Source organism: Calonectris borealis, chromosome 3 (genome assembly GCF_964195595.1).
Source record: "Calonectris borealis chromosome 3, bCalBor7.hap1.2, whole genome shotgun sequence".
NCBI classification, from domain to species: domain Eukaryota; kingdom Metazoa; phylum Chordata; class Aves; order Procellariiformes; family Procellariidae; genus Calonectris; species Calonectris borealis.
Genome location: NC_134314.1, coordinates 128,879,216 through 128,893,604, shown reverse-complemented (window position 1 = coordinate 128,893,604; position 14,389 = coordinate 128,879,216). Strand labels below are relative to the sequence as shown.

General features: G+C 51.1%; 1 protein-coding gene across 3 annotated transcripts in view; it reads right to left on the bottom strand.

Moving 5' to 3' along the window:
- Nucleotides 1–14,389, bottom strand: part of SLC24A3 (solute carrier family 24 member 3) — a 172,259-nt gene that overhangs the window by 70,575 nt on the left and 87,295 nt on the right. For all 3 annotated transcript variants that reach the window (XM_075147904.1, XM_075147902.1, XM_075147903.1), the window contains one exon: nucleotides 84–160. In XM_075147904.1, the coding sequence (XP_075004005.1) occupies nucleotides 84–160 (77 nt within the window). The remainder of the gene's footprint in view (nucleotides 1–83; nucleotides 161–14,389) is intronic.

Genomic DNA, 14,389 nt, shown 5'->3' with positions numbered 1-14,389 from the left:
GCAGGAGGCGGCGTCAGCCCGTGGGGAGCGCGCCGAGCCCATCCACACCCACAGGAGAAGAAACGCAAGGTCACAAAACTTACACAAAGGACGTGCAGGACCACAGCTCCACGTCTCCTGTCCTCGTTCGTGAAGATGTCATTGGGGAATTCATGGAGAGCTGCAAAAAGGGGGGAAAAAAAGAAAGCTCAGATGTTTAATCGGCTACTCAAAACCACTGCACGTGCTGTTAAGTAACATAACTAAAAGTTGCCCGAGCCCTTCTACCGGGCAGTAGTCCTACGACTACCACGCCAGCGGCTTTGTTTCACGTCCCCGTTAGTTTAGCTTAACTTCTCCTCTGGCAATTACAGCCTTTCCCCAGACGTTTACTGTGTAATTTGCTTCTGTGGCAACCACGACATCGTGCACCCAAAGACGCCTTGGGGAGGGCAGATAAGTCCCGAAAGCACAGCACTGCGCTCTCCTGAAAACGTTCAAGGGAAAGAGCGTTGTACAGAGTGGGTGGTGATGGGTCACTCTCACCAAGCGTTTCTGACTTACGGTTTTGTACCCGGCATAGATGGGTAAAAGCCTCCCCCCGAGCCCCCGGCACCGCCTCCCCATCGGCAGGGCGCAGGTAACACGTACTCATCTCCGGCAGGACCTAACGCTCTCCAGACGGGCAACGACTTCCCTCAGGGGCCCTTCCCAACAGCAGGCACAGGGGAGGCCTTGTAGCAAAGCACCTTCCAGCTGTTTTCACTATTTGCCCTGCGCTGCTGTCTCTCTCGGCCCTCACTGAACTAGGAACGGCGTCAAGATCCCAGACGTCCCTGCACAGCGAGCGCTCCGAGGGCAACCTGCTGTGTTAGGTAGCCAGCCAGCGGCTGAAAGGGGACGCAGCCCAGGACAGGGGCAGATGTGGACATTTCAGATCAAAATGAATCCTTTCTCCACCTCCAGACTTCACTCTGCCCTCTCAGAGACGTCCTCAACACGAACAAGACATCTGATGTATGGCACTAGTGATGCAAAGAAGGTTTTGACAAAGACATATCAAATATTTTGGGGGGGGGGAAAAGCAAGGGTGCAACTCTTTGGAGTTGCAAAGATTTCCACTGGGAAGGCGGTGACCTACATGCAGCGGCGAGCTGGAGCCCTCCCGAAGACAGCGGTTCAACAGGGCGCCGCACGTCTGGAATGCCGGAGGCCAGTTGTCTGTGAAGGTGCCGTGACGTGCCCTGTGCCACGAGACCGGGCGGGTTCCCACCTTCCCCGCACGCCCTCGCTCTGCCCGGCCAAAGGCCGTCGGGTAGTCCGGGTGCAACGGCCGCGCCGGGGGCCAGGCTTCAGCGCAGGTCCCGCGGCGAGGCCACAGCCGTTGCCCACATAAACGCAAGGACGGCGTTCGAGGACTCCCTCAGCACGGCCTGCGCCTGTTCCCAACAGCAGCTTTCTACCTGCAGGAAACTCACAGGCAAAGCCGTTTTTGCTCCGAGTGAAGGATATACCCCTTTGCCCTGCAGCAAGGCTGTAGGACTCGGGCAGACTCCATGGTCTAATTAGCTTCAGAAAGAGCATCTGTTGGTGGAAGTGAACCATGAAGAAACTTCATGCAGAAACATAATTATTTCAAATAATTGGGAAAAAACCAGCAACCCAAATCAGATGCTGTTTCTCCCAGTAAAGCTGCCCATTGGCAGGGTCAGCAGATCCCGTTTCTTGACCTCACTGATCTTCTCAGGACCATGACCTCCCCAGTGCTCCACAACACCTCGCTGTAGCCCAGCTCAGGCAAAGGAAAAAAAGAAGGCATCCTACATAGTCAGAAGGTGACGCGCTGAAGATGGTAACCCCCTCCAATTCCTTCCGCCTCCTGAAATTACAAGGTGGCACATTTTGCAAACAGGCAGAAGTACTTGTACCACACAGCTCCTTGTAAAACGGTGGATTTCATTCCCCAGGGATGCTGTAACGGACAAGAAAGTAGGAAAGGGCCAAAAGGAGATCCTCCCTGGATTGTCTGTGTGATATGAAGTATGGAAATCTAAACACAAACTCCAGTCACTGTAAACCCTCTCTTGAGCAGTCAGCAAGGGTATGCACGGGCAGAAGAACTGATCTTTACGTGCTCTGTGGCTTACACTTCTCCCTAAGCATCCCCTACCAGACACTTCCAAAAGCAGGGCGCTGGGCTAGGTGGCCGTTATGGCAACTTCCTAACTTGGGCAGTTTTCTAAACGATCAGGAGAGAAGAAAGGGGCATTTTGAAATCTGCAGTGAGAGGTGATGGAAGCAGAGCCGCGACCTCCTGGCTGCTCGAGCGTTCATGCTTTTGCTCCCCTCCTCCTTACAGCAGAGAAAAGCACCAGCTCCAAAGCAACGAGCTTACACCTAGAGGAGGTTTGCCCTTCACCTCGGCTTCATCACTCGTTTAAGTCCAACAGAGTCACCAAGTCTTGGAAATGACACACTAACAAGCATCTGGGATAGATGATGGCCCACTATGCCAACCCAGAAAACAGCTCAGCAATTTAGTTTGTTCAATGTGCCTTCATTAAGAGCAATATATTTTTGTTAGATTAGCAGTTCTCTTTCCAAAGTCAAGTAATCAGTGTAACAGTTGAAAAGAGCACGCAATACAGTCGGATAACTTCTGTTGCAAATATGGTGTTGCCAGTCACTTAAAGACAAATTACTTCCATTTACTCAAATGCTTTATTACTGTTCTGGACGTTAATTGGATTATAAAGCACTTAAAGACAGTCTGCCAATTAGGTTGCAGGAATGGCTTTTGGTTATAAACTGAAAAGCAAACATGAAGATGATGTTCTGCCATTCCAAGTGCTTCTCAGTAGTTCCAGATTTGAATTGCTCAATAACAACTAACATAATGGCTTTCTTCTAATGGTCAGTTCCGCACATTCAGCCTTGAGTTGGAAAAAATCAAGCTGTGTTTCTCCTGGCTTTCACATCATTACCATTAATAAAGCTCCAGCAATTGCAATTTAATCAGCAATTCCATAGATGATTAAATGGAAAAACAACCCGGCTCACTCTCACAGCCTTGCTGCCTGTGAAGCAGTAACTGAGCAAAAGGTAGCTACGTCTTAATTTTGTAACTAATGCAAGCAAGGGATCTACCCAGGCGCTGTATCCGAGGAGGAAAACGTTCTTTTCTGCATAAGCGGTCTTTTGACCAAAGACTCAGGTTAATACTGTTAATTGTGTTCCTATGCACTGGTAAATGTTATAGCGAGTCCTAACAAACCAGTGGGAGCGACGGGAGCAGTACAGACAGGGCCTTTAAAATTCACCTTACAAGGAAGTAACACCAGCAGCACCCTTGAACGCGCGATAAGCAGCGTCGCAAACACGGATACGGCCATGGAAACGCCGTGTCGCACCGGCGAGAGGGCTGCGCACCGCAGCTCGCCGAGGAGCCCGGCGCGGTGGCCCACCATCGGCTCGTGGTTTACGCCGCTCACCGGGGACCACGCGCGCCCAGGGACCGGGACGTGCCCGTGCCTCGCCCCGGCGGGCTGGGGAAGCTGGAAGCCTGGGGAGGGCAGGCTGAGCGGGGGCTCAGCACCCCCGAGAGAAATGCCAAGCGCGGGGGCCAGCCCAAACTGCACAGGGGCAGAAGGTTTTGGCCTTTTGTGAGGACTAGCAGTACCTGTGACTTTTTATAACACATCAGGATTCACCCGCCAGAAGTTGTAACTACCTTCGTCCAAAGCAGAGCTCGTACCGCCAGGATGCCGTTCCCCCTCCCGCCCCATCACATATACTGCGCTAGATATGCACAAAGCTGCCAGAAAGACGTTTAGGTGTGCAACCTAAAGAAACTAGTCAGACAGCTACCAGCACAAAGACAGGAGTTAAAAAAACCCCCAACAAACCAACACAAAACACTATGGAGGATGCAAGACAATGAAGTTAAAATAGCTGGAAAGGATTCATCTTTCCTCAGCAAAATATCGTTATGCGAAAACCAAATGTTTTCATCACAGTTTTGTTGAAGAAATGTTCCCGACCATTCACCAGACCGTAAGACATGGCAAAGGAAACATGGGGAGGTATGTTTTCAGCAATATGCAAAATGGTTTGCTAACCCCCCCCATAGGCTTCCCTCTCCCTCCTGAACTCCCTCCCTGCAGCTGCCCGGGAGATTTTACCATGACAATTCATAACAGAGAGAGACGATGAAAATCCAATCCCTTTATCAAGAGTCTCTAGGAGGTTCAAGGAGACCGAAGTGCACATAAGGTAAAAGCATACAGAAAAAAACCAGCATAAAAATAGAATAAGCTTGTCGCTGCTGGCAGAGGTGGGGAATCCTAGCCATCCTTTCTGTGCGCAGCAGACACGTCAGGTTCAGGTTCCCACCCCCACGCTGTAATGAAATGCACCTTCTTCTCTGAGAAAATCTAAGCTGTCCATCACTGCATTCTCTACGACATCGCCTGAACACTAACGCTTTGAGCGGCTTACACGTAAATGTATGCATTTATAAAATAATGTATGCAAATTTGGAATCTGCTGCATTTTTATTAGCTGCATCAGGTGCAGATGAGTACAGATAAGAGGAGAGCTTTGCAAAACACAGGAGCTCCTTTCTAAGAAGAAACAAAAGGGTGTTGCTGGAACACCACTCCAACAACAGCTGCCCTATTTAGCTAGTATAAAAGCTCCTGCAGTTTGTTATTTTGCTTAAAAGAGTCCTCAGCTTTTGTACGGAAAACAGGGGCAGATTTTGCCGGGCTTATTTTGATTGCACCAGGGAAAAAACAACCACCCTGTCAATGAACCCAACTCAAAGAATTAAAGATTTCTGCCTAAGTGACCCACTCTCGTCCTGCAGACTTTGCAGGTACTGGGCCTGCAAACTGCGGAAGGGCAGGATCTTCGCACGAACTCGGCACCCCCACGGACATTTTCTGCGTGGGCATTAGGTAGAATGCAAGTTGCCAAGACCAGGCCCGTACCCTTGCAGCAGCACTGCAGCACCCAGCACTGACAGCATTTCTACTGCAGACATGTGAATTCCAGCCTGCAGATGCATGTAACTCAGTTTTAGTTTCCAGTTAATGAGAGGTATGTTCTCAGAAAACAAAGCGCAGGAGCGCGCGGCTCAACACAATGCTTTTTTTAGGGTGCAGTTCAATCTTGTATTGGCAACTTGTAAAATTACTAGTAAATATTAGGATTATTAGAATTCAGAAGCAATTGGAACTAGATGACTGTTAGCAAGGTATGGATTAGCTTTGTAAAGGAGACTAAATAATAAAGGAGCAGATCAGCAGTAGGCGTAAAAAGTTGTGCCCTTTTGCATTAGCTGAGGACCTGACAGCAAGACTTCAGATGTTTAGGCAGGTAGCAGCCGCTGTGCAGAGCGGGGAGCCCATTCCTTTCGAGAGCGGGGCGCATGGCATCTACCGCAGCCCACGGCACAACCCCAGCAAGTGCAAAGCAGCAGCGGACCTGCTGCTGCTCACTCACAAGGGTATCGCAGTACATGCTCCCCTCGCCAGATTTAGAGGAAAATTTTGTATTTGTGCTCGACAGGGAAAAGTTATTTTAGTCAAAATACAATGCGTTGGAATAAATTCTTGTCCTTTTATTCTCAATCAGTGTGCGATTCATTAAAATTGGAACCCTGTTCAGCTTTGGCTTTAGCTGACTTACGAAATGATCCGCATTACCACCCCGTTCAGAGGATTTGCCGGTGCAATACAAATTTGCCTCTGTTCTGCACAGTCAAGCTACTCCAGGCAGTTCGCACGCCACGCCAAGGACAGATGCGCGGAGAAGACGCTGCTGTACCGTTCTTCTGGACGGCAGCAGGGAGCGCTACCCTTTCAAAACCCTTTTCCCTGCTACTCCTTTCCCTCTCCTATTTCATGTTTCCACCTTTCCAAAAGGACTCTTTTTAAAAAAAAAAACCACAATTGTACTGGATCAATAGTTCTCAAAGCTGCAATATATACTTATTTTTTAAAGAAGTCTTTATATTGCTAGCCAGCGTACCTACTCCAGGGACGAGAAAACCCTTGGGAAATCTGCCATAGCTTTCGTAGAAGAAGGAAGAACTGAGGATGTTCAGCCTAGGCAATGAATTACCAGCAAAAAACTGTCAGAAATTTAAAAACTTGGTTCATTTTCTCACGTTGTCCCCACAATTCTTTCATGGCCAGAGGTAAGTCACGTCCGTGCTAGGCACTGCAATCCCGAAGCATCCAAATACCTCGTGGGGAGAGGCCCAGCCTGTACTTGCATACAGCTTCCCAGGATAATTACTCTGCCCAGCGGCCCCTGTTTGGCTGCTGCTTTCCAAAGAGCTCTTCAGAAGTGGGCTGCCGTCCCATCACGGGGTAGAAGATAAGGCTACAAAAGGCATGACTTGAAAAAATTACATGAGTGGGCTGGATTAGAAACCAGGATTCAGATACACAACTCCAACATTTAGGGACTGTGGGTATCACAGTATCAACGCTACTTCAGCCGTCATTAGAAGTCCCAGAGACAACTACGCTTCTGCAGCTGGAAAAACACACAGACACGTAGCTGCGCCAAGCAGCTGGGTGCCAGCTCTTCTCTCAGCCCAGATGGCAGATCGGTTGTGCCCAGCTCGAGGTGCTCAGAGTGTGGCAGCTTGCAACAGGAAAGCAAATACATCACCAGCAACAACCACAACGGGAGCAGAGTGCTCGAGGGAACACCGTTACGCCACTGCGCAAAGGCCCGCGGTGCTGTATCTTGGGCAGCGCCTGTTGTGCGGGTCTCCCCACCTTGCAGGGATGCAGTACAGCTGCAAACAGCCCAGAGAGCAGCAACAGGATCAGCCAGGAGGACGGACAAGCCGCCGAGCATGAAACGCTGGAATAGAGACCGCCTCTTCAACCTGAAACAGGCGGAGTGGAGCAGGGATTTCTGAAACTGAGTGGCAAGGAGAGAGAGAAAAGGGACCAACCGCTCACCAGCTCTCCCGGGGCATAAACCAGAGGGGCCAGCGGGAAGCAGGTCCGCAGCCACAGCCGCCCTTCCCACAGCGCACAGGCAGCCCAGCCTGTCCGCACAGGGTGCTGCAAATCCGAATTTTCCACGGCTTCACACAGCAAACTGACAGGCCAGTGGAGGAAAAGAAGCCCGTCAAAGACTAATAACAAAGATTGTTCCTGCGGCTCAGGAAGGCCCCGTGCAGCAAACAGCTGCAGCTGGGGAAAGTGCACCAGGAAGCGTCCCCGCATGTTTGCTCAACAGGTTTCTTTGACTTCTGCTATTGTCATCTGTGAAAGAAAGATAGCAGTGGAGTGGTGTGACCGGAGACAACATTTTTTGCATCAATGCCAACAGCTTTTTACACAGGGAAATAAAAATATACTTTAAAACAATTAGTTACCTTTTTACCCCCATCCTCAAATTCATGATTTTAAACTCAAGCTCGAGATTTTTGACTGCTTCAGGGTTAGCAATAACAGCACATTCACCACCCGCCTGCACATTGTCTAGCCCAATTCCCCGGCCTCCAACAGCATCCCCTGAATAGCATCGACCCTGACAGCGCTGCAGGCCCTGCCAAACATACGGGAAAGTAACCGTGACATCCCTGAAGCCTGTCCCTCACGCGGAGCAGTGACCCGCGGGGTGAGCCCGCAGACGCGGGGAGGCGAGGGGCCTCGGGAGCTGCTGGGTATGTCCGGCTTCACAGCTGCCACCGCCTGGAGACTGGCTCGGACATGGGTGGCCGCTCGCGCCGCAGCACTCCAGTCCCTGCAGCCAAACCCCATGGGAACAGCTTTAAATCATGCGGCACAGGAGAGCAAGTTGTTTTTAAAAGCAATAAGGATTGGTCAAATTCTCTCTGAGGGGAGGGCAGAGTACCTTTTTTTTATATATATAAAAATGTTTTACTTTCTGCCAAGTCAGAACAGTGTTTGCATTACGGCGGCATGATCTAAAATTCAGGAGAGCCAAACTATGCTGATATATCAATAATGAATTGTTTTGCTAATGTTTTACTCGTGTCACCACTTAACTGCTGAAAACAAGCAGCTGAAACGGCACGGGGGTACAGCACACCATTACAAATCATGCACATCCCGTATCTTGCGACAGCTTTACAAGGGTCGCTCTTACCAAGCAATGGATGTTCAGACAGCATTCTCTGTAGCTCTGCAGTCATGAATTTCTCATCACCAAAAAAGAAACATTTATGGTGGATGTTCAGGCAGCGAGGAGCTCGTGCACCCTTCCGCTTCCTTGGGTTACTGCACGCTGATTTGCTCACGCAGGGGAGTAGCGGACTGACGCCCCCCACGAAGGATGCTGACGGCAAACACACCCAACAAAAGCGTTTTCACGTTTTTCCAGGCTGGCTCTTCAGCAGTCGTCAACAGCGCACCCAGAGCATTACTGTCACGACAGGGAGCCTTGCTACAAGTCAACACCAGCGAGTCCATTGCAGACCAGCTCTGACCGACAGCCAAAATCTCCCCTGCAGCACACCTGGGTGGGTGCCGGCTCACCTTTTACAGGGAGAGAGCACGCAGGGAGCGGTGTGGGGCCACCCGAGGTCTCCTGAGGAGGGCGAGCGGGGAGAAGCGACGCTGCTTTGCCTGGCCGGATGAAGGGATTCCTGCGGTGAAGACTGCGGGAGCGGGAGGGAGCTCCCCCGACTCCGGCCGCAGCGCACGGCCCCGGGGTCTTCGCAGTGGTCCCGTCTCAAAGGCCAGTCCTTGACACCGGCGCCGTGTGCCCACCCCAGCGCCCTCTTTACTACAGAGGCCTTTGGAAACCAGGCTTTATGGAACAAAAGAAGAGCTGCCGGAGCAGACGTAACATGAAGCAGAGCAGCCTTAGACAGAGATGTGAATACATGAGCAGAGGGCTTTGGTCTGCATACAGTCAGCAAACATTTCCACCTTAACTTTCCGGGAGCTCTCCGGGAAGGTGCAGCCCTTGCAGATGAGGGGGCATGTTACACTGGCAGCAGTGCTCAGGAGCTGCAGAAAGACCTCGAATCCCACCGAGGAATTCAAACCAGATGTCAATCACACAGAAACGTCCCGTCACAAATTGCTCATCCCATGAACTTCTCCTCTGAAAGCATTTTGGTTGATTTGCTATGTTCTCTTCTCAGAAAGCAGCCCTTTAGCTAAATATGGCAAGAGGGGAGCGCAATGGGATCCTGCCAGGATATAAATCCCATCATAACTTCACCCTCTTAGTCACAGAGGGCCGTTTATTCGGTCTGGGGGCTTTTTTTAGATATTAAGACTAGATACAGCTGTGTCAAAAGCTCTTACTGGAAGACGTCCACCCTGGCTGCAGGGTGCCGCTGAGGCCAGTCGGCGCACTGCCAAAAGATGCCGAGCCGCCCCGCCGGGAGACGGGGTGGGGGGGTGTCGGTGTCGGCACCGGGGGTGAAGCAGCAGAGGACACTGCTGAATCTTGCTGGCAGGTCAGAAACGCCCCAGGCCGCGAGATGTTGTGTCCCCGCTTTGGAGGGGTTCACGGCGGAGCGGCGGGGGGCCCCACTGTGCCCCCTTTTGGAAACCACTGCTGGGCCAGCGAACGGCCCCACTGGCGGCTGCGGGAGCCTGCGGTCAGGGCCCCGGGGAGAGGGGCTCGCGCCCGCGTGGGAGCACCGATACGGAGCTGAGACAGCCGTGTGCGTCCGAGAGACCCCGAAACCGCACGTGGCTGCTCTGGGGCGCCCCGGGCTCCCTGCTCGTCCTCTCTAAGTTAGCACGTACGATACGCACAGAACGGGCGGCGTGCCGGGCTGTTTTCTGAAACATACAGCGGCTGCGCGCCTTCCACTGAGCCGATGGCTTCTCCTCCCCGCACTCCTGCGGAGCCCGGCTGGCCCAGCGCCCCGTGCAGCACCGGAGCGGGGAGGGAGCCGAGCAAGAGCCGAGCGTGACCAGAGGTTCCCACCCGCCCCGCCAGCCGGCCGCAGCACTGCAAGGAAGAAACGCGTCCCTGCCTGCTCAAACGCCTCCCCTCTGCATCCGAACCGGCCTTGGACGGCATCCAGCACGGAGTACTCCCCAGCTCGTCCCTACTGTCACAAACAGTTTCATGTCACCGATCCAAAAACCAGAGACACGGGAACGACCCCGGTATTCCCCATGACACCACTGTAAGCCTTTGGTCGCTTCACCGGCTTAAAACACGCAGCTTCCTAATGGGAAGCAGACCTGCCTCTGGGCCAGGCACACACCGCAGACTGGGAGCCTTGCCATCAAAGTCAAGCGTCTTTTTGTGGCCTCTCCTTCCCTGGAGAGACCCCTCAGCCCCTCTGCAAGCCGAGCGAGCCCACAACACCCCGGTATCCTCAGCCCAGTCGGTCATCGCTTTTTTCTGCTCTCCATAACAACCCCTGCCTCTCCAACGATCAAATCAGTCTAAAATTGCTCTCCCTAACACCTGCATAATTAAGCGTTCGTTTAAGGACTCACGTACTTTCATCAACAGGAACGCGAGACAACTCTGCCCGCCCAGCCTCCCAAGCCCCCGCCCGCGGGCTCTGGTTCTGCTCGCCAAGAGCAGACCCTCCAGCGGCCGCGGCTCATCGGCCGGACAAGGTGCATAGCCTGGCCGTGCAGAAATGGCCACGCAAAGCCAGGCGGAGACGGCCCGTGGGCTGGAGGGCTTTGGGTGGCAGCACCGGCGGGTTAAATGAAGTTAGGGTTATCATCTTACACCATGCCAGATGGGCTTTTTTTCGCTCACTGATCTTTAGCTTCCCTTACCAATGGGACAGTCGAACATGCATTTTGACCGGGCTGTTTCAATTACAGATAGCTTTTATCTTATCAGCTCCTCTGTCAGAGATGGTGGCAAGAGGCAAAGTGATGGGCGCATCACAGCTGAAGCTGCTCAGCCTTGCCAGGTACCTGTTTACAGGTGCCTCCTGGCAGGACGAGCCAGACAAAACAGACATGGTATGAATGAAACGGGAGAGGTCTGCATTTTTTTGAGTATGGTAAGTTATGTGTGGGCTGGAGGAAAGAAAGGAGGGACGAGACGAGGAATGGGAATATGAGATGATAAGCCACGTGCGCCATGGGGAATTCAGAACTGGCAGCTCATTTGCATGGGAAGTGAGAACAAACATCGCTCCTTCCTATTCTGGAGGAAGCACTCATGAGAAATCACTGACTGAAAACACCAGGCACAGCAAGCTTCTCCGTCTACCCCCCTATGCAAACGCCCTTCATTAAATCTCCTGGGAAGCCCCACTTCTGCCTTGCAGCACCAATTCTAGGAAGGGAAGCTCTGGCCAGGCTTGTGATTTTAGACTGGAGGGATGTTTTATCTATGTGTAAAACACGCACACGTATAAAACATGCATGGCTTTGTTAGTGTACCTAACAGCTTAGCTGCCTGTAATTCCATGCACGTCTGATTTTCACATGTTCAACATTTAAGATGTTCAGAGTTGAACAGAAATTGCAAAGCGCATTTCCTTTGCAATGAGGCACATGTGAAGTGCCCAACCCTGGGCACCCCATATTCTGTCGTCCCCCCTTTCTTTAGACGCTCTTGTTGTGTGTCGTACTGCAGCGTGCCTCCAGGCTCGAATCCTGCTCCCTCATGTGGCTGTCCCATCGTGCCAAGCGTACACACACAAAACAAGAGTCAGATCCAGGAGAGGTTTCCCTGAAACAGATGCTTTCCCCAGATGCAGAAAGTAAAGCCTTGAAGCAACAAACCTCTACATATAAGCAGAAGTGAAGTCAAAAAGGTTCTGCCTTGGCCTCAATGCAAACAAATAGCTTGCAAGGTCAGAGGCGCATCTGAGATCTGAGGACAACAAGCAAATGTATCTGAACACAAATGGGGAAGAAATCAGAAATAATACATACTATGCAACAGCATATGGTTCAGAGAGAGTTTAAATCCAATAACAACAGCAAGTGACCTTTAAAGAGAAGGTTATATTTTCTTTTGTTCAGTAGAAGACTTATTTCTGTCACAGCAAGATTCTGGAAACTGTTCTCCAGGATCTCTTAGCTTTTGTATTTCTGTGTTTCATTTGAACATCCTATGGTTTTTGTTTTGCTTTGTTTGTGTCACCCCTGCCCCCCATCACCATCGGCAATTACTGCTTCTACGAGGATATGCACGGAGGCATTAGCAGAATTGCCCACAGTTACAGCTTTTCCAGACCTAAGCACAGCTGGCCTGGGATCAAGATGCTTCCCTTGACAAATGCAATACTTGTGCAAAGTTATCCATTATCAGCCACACACTCTGGTCAGAAATAACTGGCACAAGGAAGGTTCTTAGCAAAACCACAGCAAGAAAAGAACAAATCTCTGGCTAGCTCCTGTCCTCACATGAACTGCCAGAAATTCCTAATAACTTACTGGCTTAATTACAGCTATTCTGGACTTCCTGGACTTCTTTTGATTGGGAACAGACACAGTCCCTCTTTCATTAGCTTTATTTTGGGGAACAAATATTTACATTATGTTTATATTGATGGGTAGGCTAACCAAAAAAGGCAATTTTTTGCAAGAAGCACTTTTATAAAGCCACCTGGAAAGGAACAGATGCTGCTGTCACATCTCTTCTTATCTTGGGGAGAAAAGGGGGGGACTTTTTCATCTCTGAAGATGCCAAGCGCTGGATGCAGGGATGTCATGAGTTTAAAGGAGGGGAGCAAATTCCCCCGGTATGCTTCAGCCATATCCCCGTTATAGGGGCGTTTGGGAACCTGGATTAGCGCAAACCAAAAAACCTCCTGCAAACAAACAAACTTTTGGGATTTTGCCCAAAAACATGTCAAAGTTGTAGCTTAAACACATTTCTGTTGCAGGTGCTCCTTCCAGCCCGGACATCACCTTTGCCAGGCGCAGGATGCTCGTCATGTAGTAGCCATATAGAGCTCAGGCTACCTGCAGACGTATCTGTTCACGTCATCAGAAACCAGGGCTTTCCCCTCCGTTTATTTACTTATTTTGAAAAATCAATCTGCCTGCTGAGTATCAGCCACATGACGGTGCTTGCAGGACAGCTGGGATCTGCGTTAGCCAGCACCAGCGCGCCCACCACTGTGCCCAGTGCCACGAAGCCCGTTCTGCCCGAGCACAGATCCGCACACAAGATGTTGGGTGCACAACAAGCAGAAGCTTGGGCACACAGCTGAAACACGAAGACAGATGGAGCCTGCTTTTTGCCAAACAAGCAGAGAACACACCGGCACCACCGTGGGCGGCTGCGGCTTTCCCCTCCTGCGGGATGAGCACGCGCCCACTGGACTTGCTGGGCTCGAAACCGGCTCCCGGTGACTTTCAAATGCCCCGCGGCTAGCCGACTCCTGGAACTCGGGTACACAGAAAACGGGCAGTACATCACAAGAGATCACCTCTGAAATCTGCCAGGGGACCCATGGGGACTTGCCCACGGCCTGGCAGTGAGAGGCGAGACACACACCTCTGTTCAACTCTTCTTGGCCCAAAACCAGCCACTCGCTGCCTACAGCCTTCTGGCTCTCCCACAGCCGTGGCAGCCTGTGGAGCAGATCTCTACAGAAAGACCCAGATGACTGTTATCGCTTAGCAGAGGTCTGCTCCGCACCCCGACACCAGCTGGAGGGACAGGCGGGACTGACGGCCAACAGAGGAGCCCTTATCAAGGGGAGGACAGCAGCTCTCAGTGCCCGCTCTGACGTGTCTCACGAAACAGGAAAAATAACTTTTTGTTAGAACTACCCTCAAACAGCCTATTCTTGCCACAGAAAACAATCTCAGAGGAAGCCAAAGGGACGTAAGTTGGCATCAAAAGCAACACTCCTCATTTTGCTATTGATCTTCGGGAGTCCCTAGTTATCGTTTCCTTGCTCCACATTTTAAGCATGCAATTGCGAATGACAGACATTCCCACAACCCCAGGCAGGATGCTTCATCCGCCCCGGCCCCTCCCAGACCTCCCCTTCTCTTTTATCTAAGAGAAACAACTTCAATTTTACATTTCGAGATGCATGGAAGACAATGTGTCCTTCCTAATAACAACAACCCTGATTTTGCTTCTGGTATAAAGTAATTCTGTAATCCCTCACTGGTTTAGCTGAAGAAGTACAAATCCCAGTGCAGTCCCAAACTGATTTTTCAAATGCTAGCAGTTCAGTTACTTTTACAAAGGATCAACTCTCAATAGCATTTTTGAAGAAGGGTGCACACAGGGGCTTGCAGTGCTTTAAATAAAACAATTCCAGTTTGTGCACAACTGGTCTGCATAGACACAAGCAATTCTAAAACACTCGGCGCTTCCAGTTTGTGGCGCTCGTGGGCATAATGAAGTTTAGTAACAGGTTGCACAATGGAAAAATGTCCACTTTAAGCCAATTTATTTTACAGTGTGACACAGCCAAAACCTCACTCACTAGCTCTGT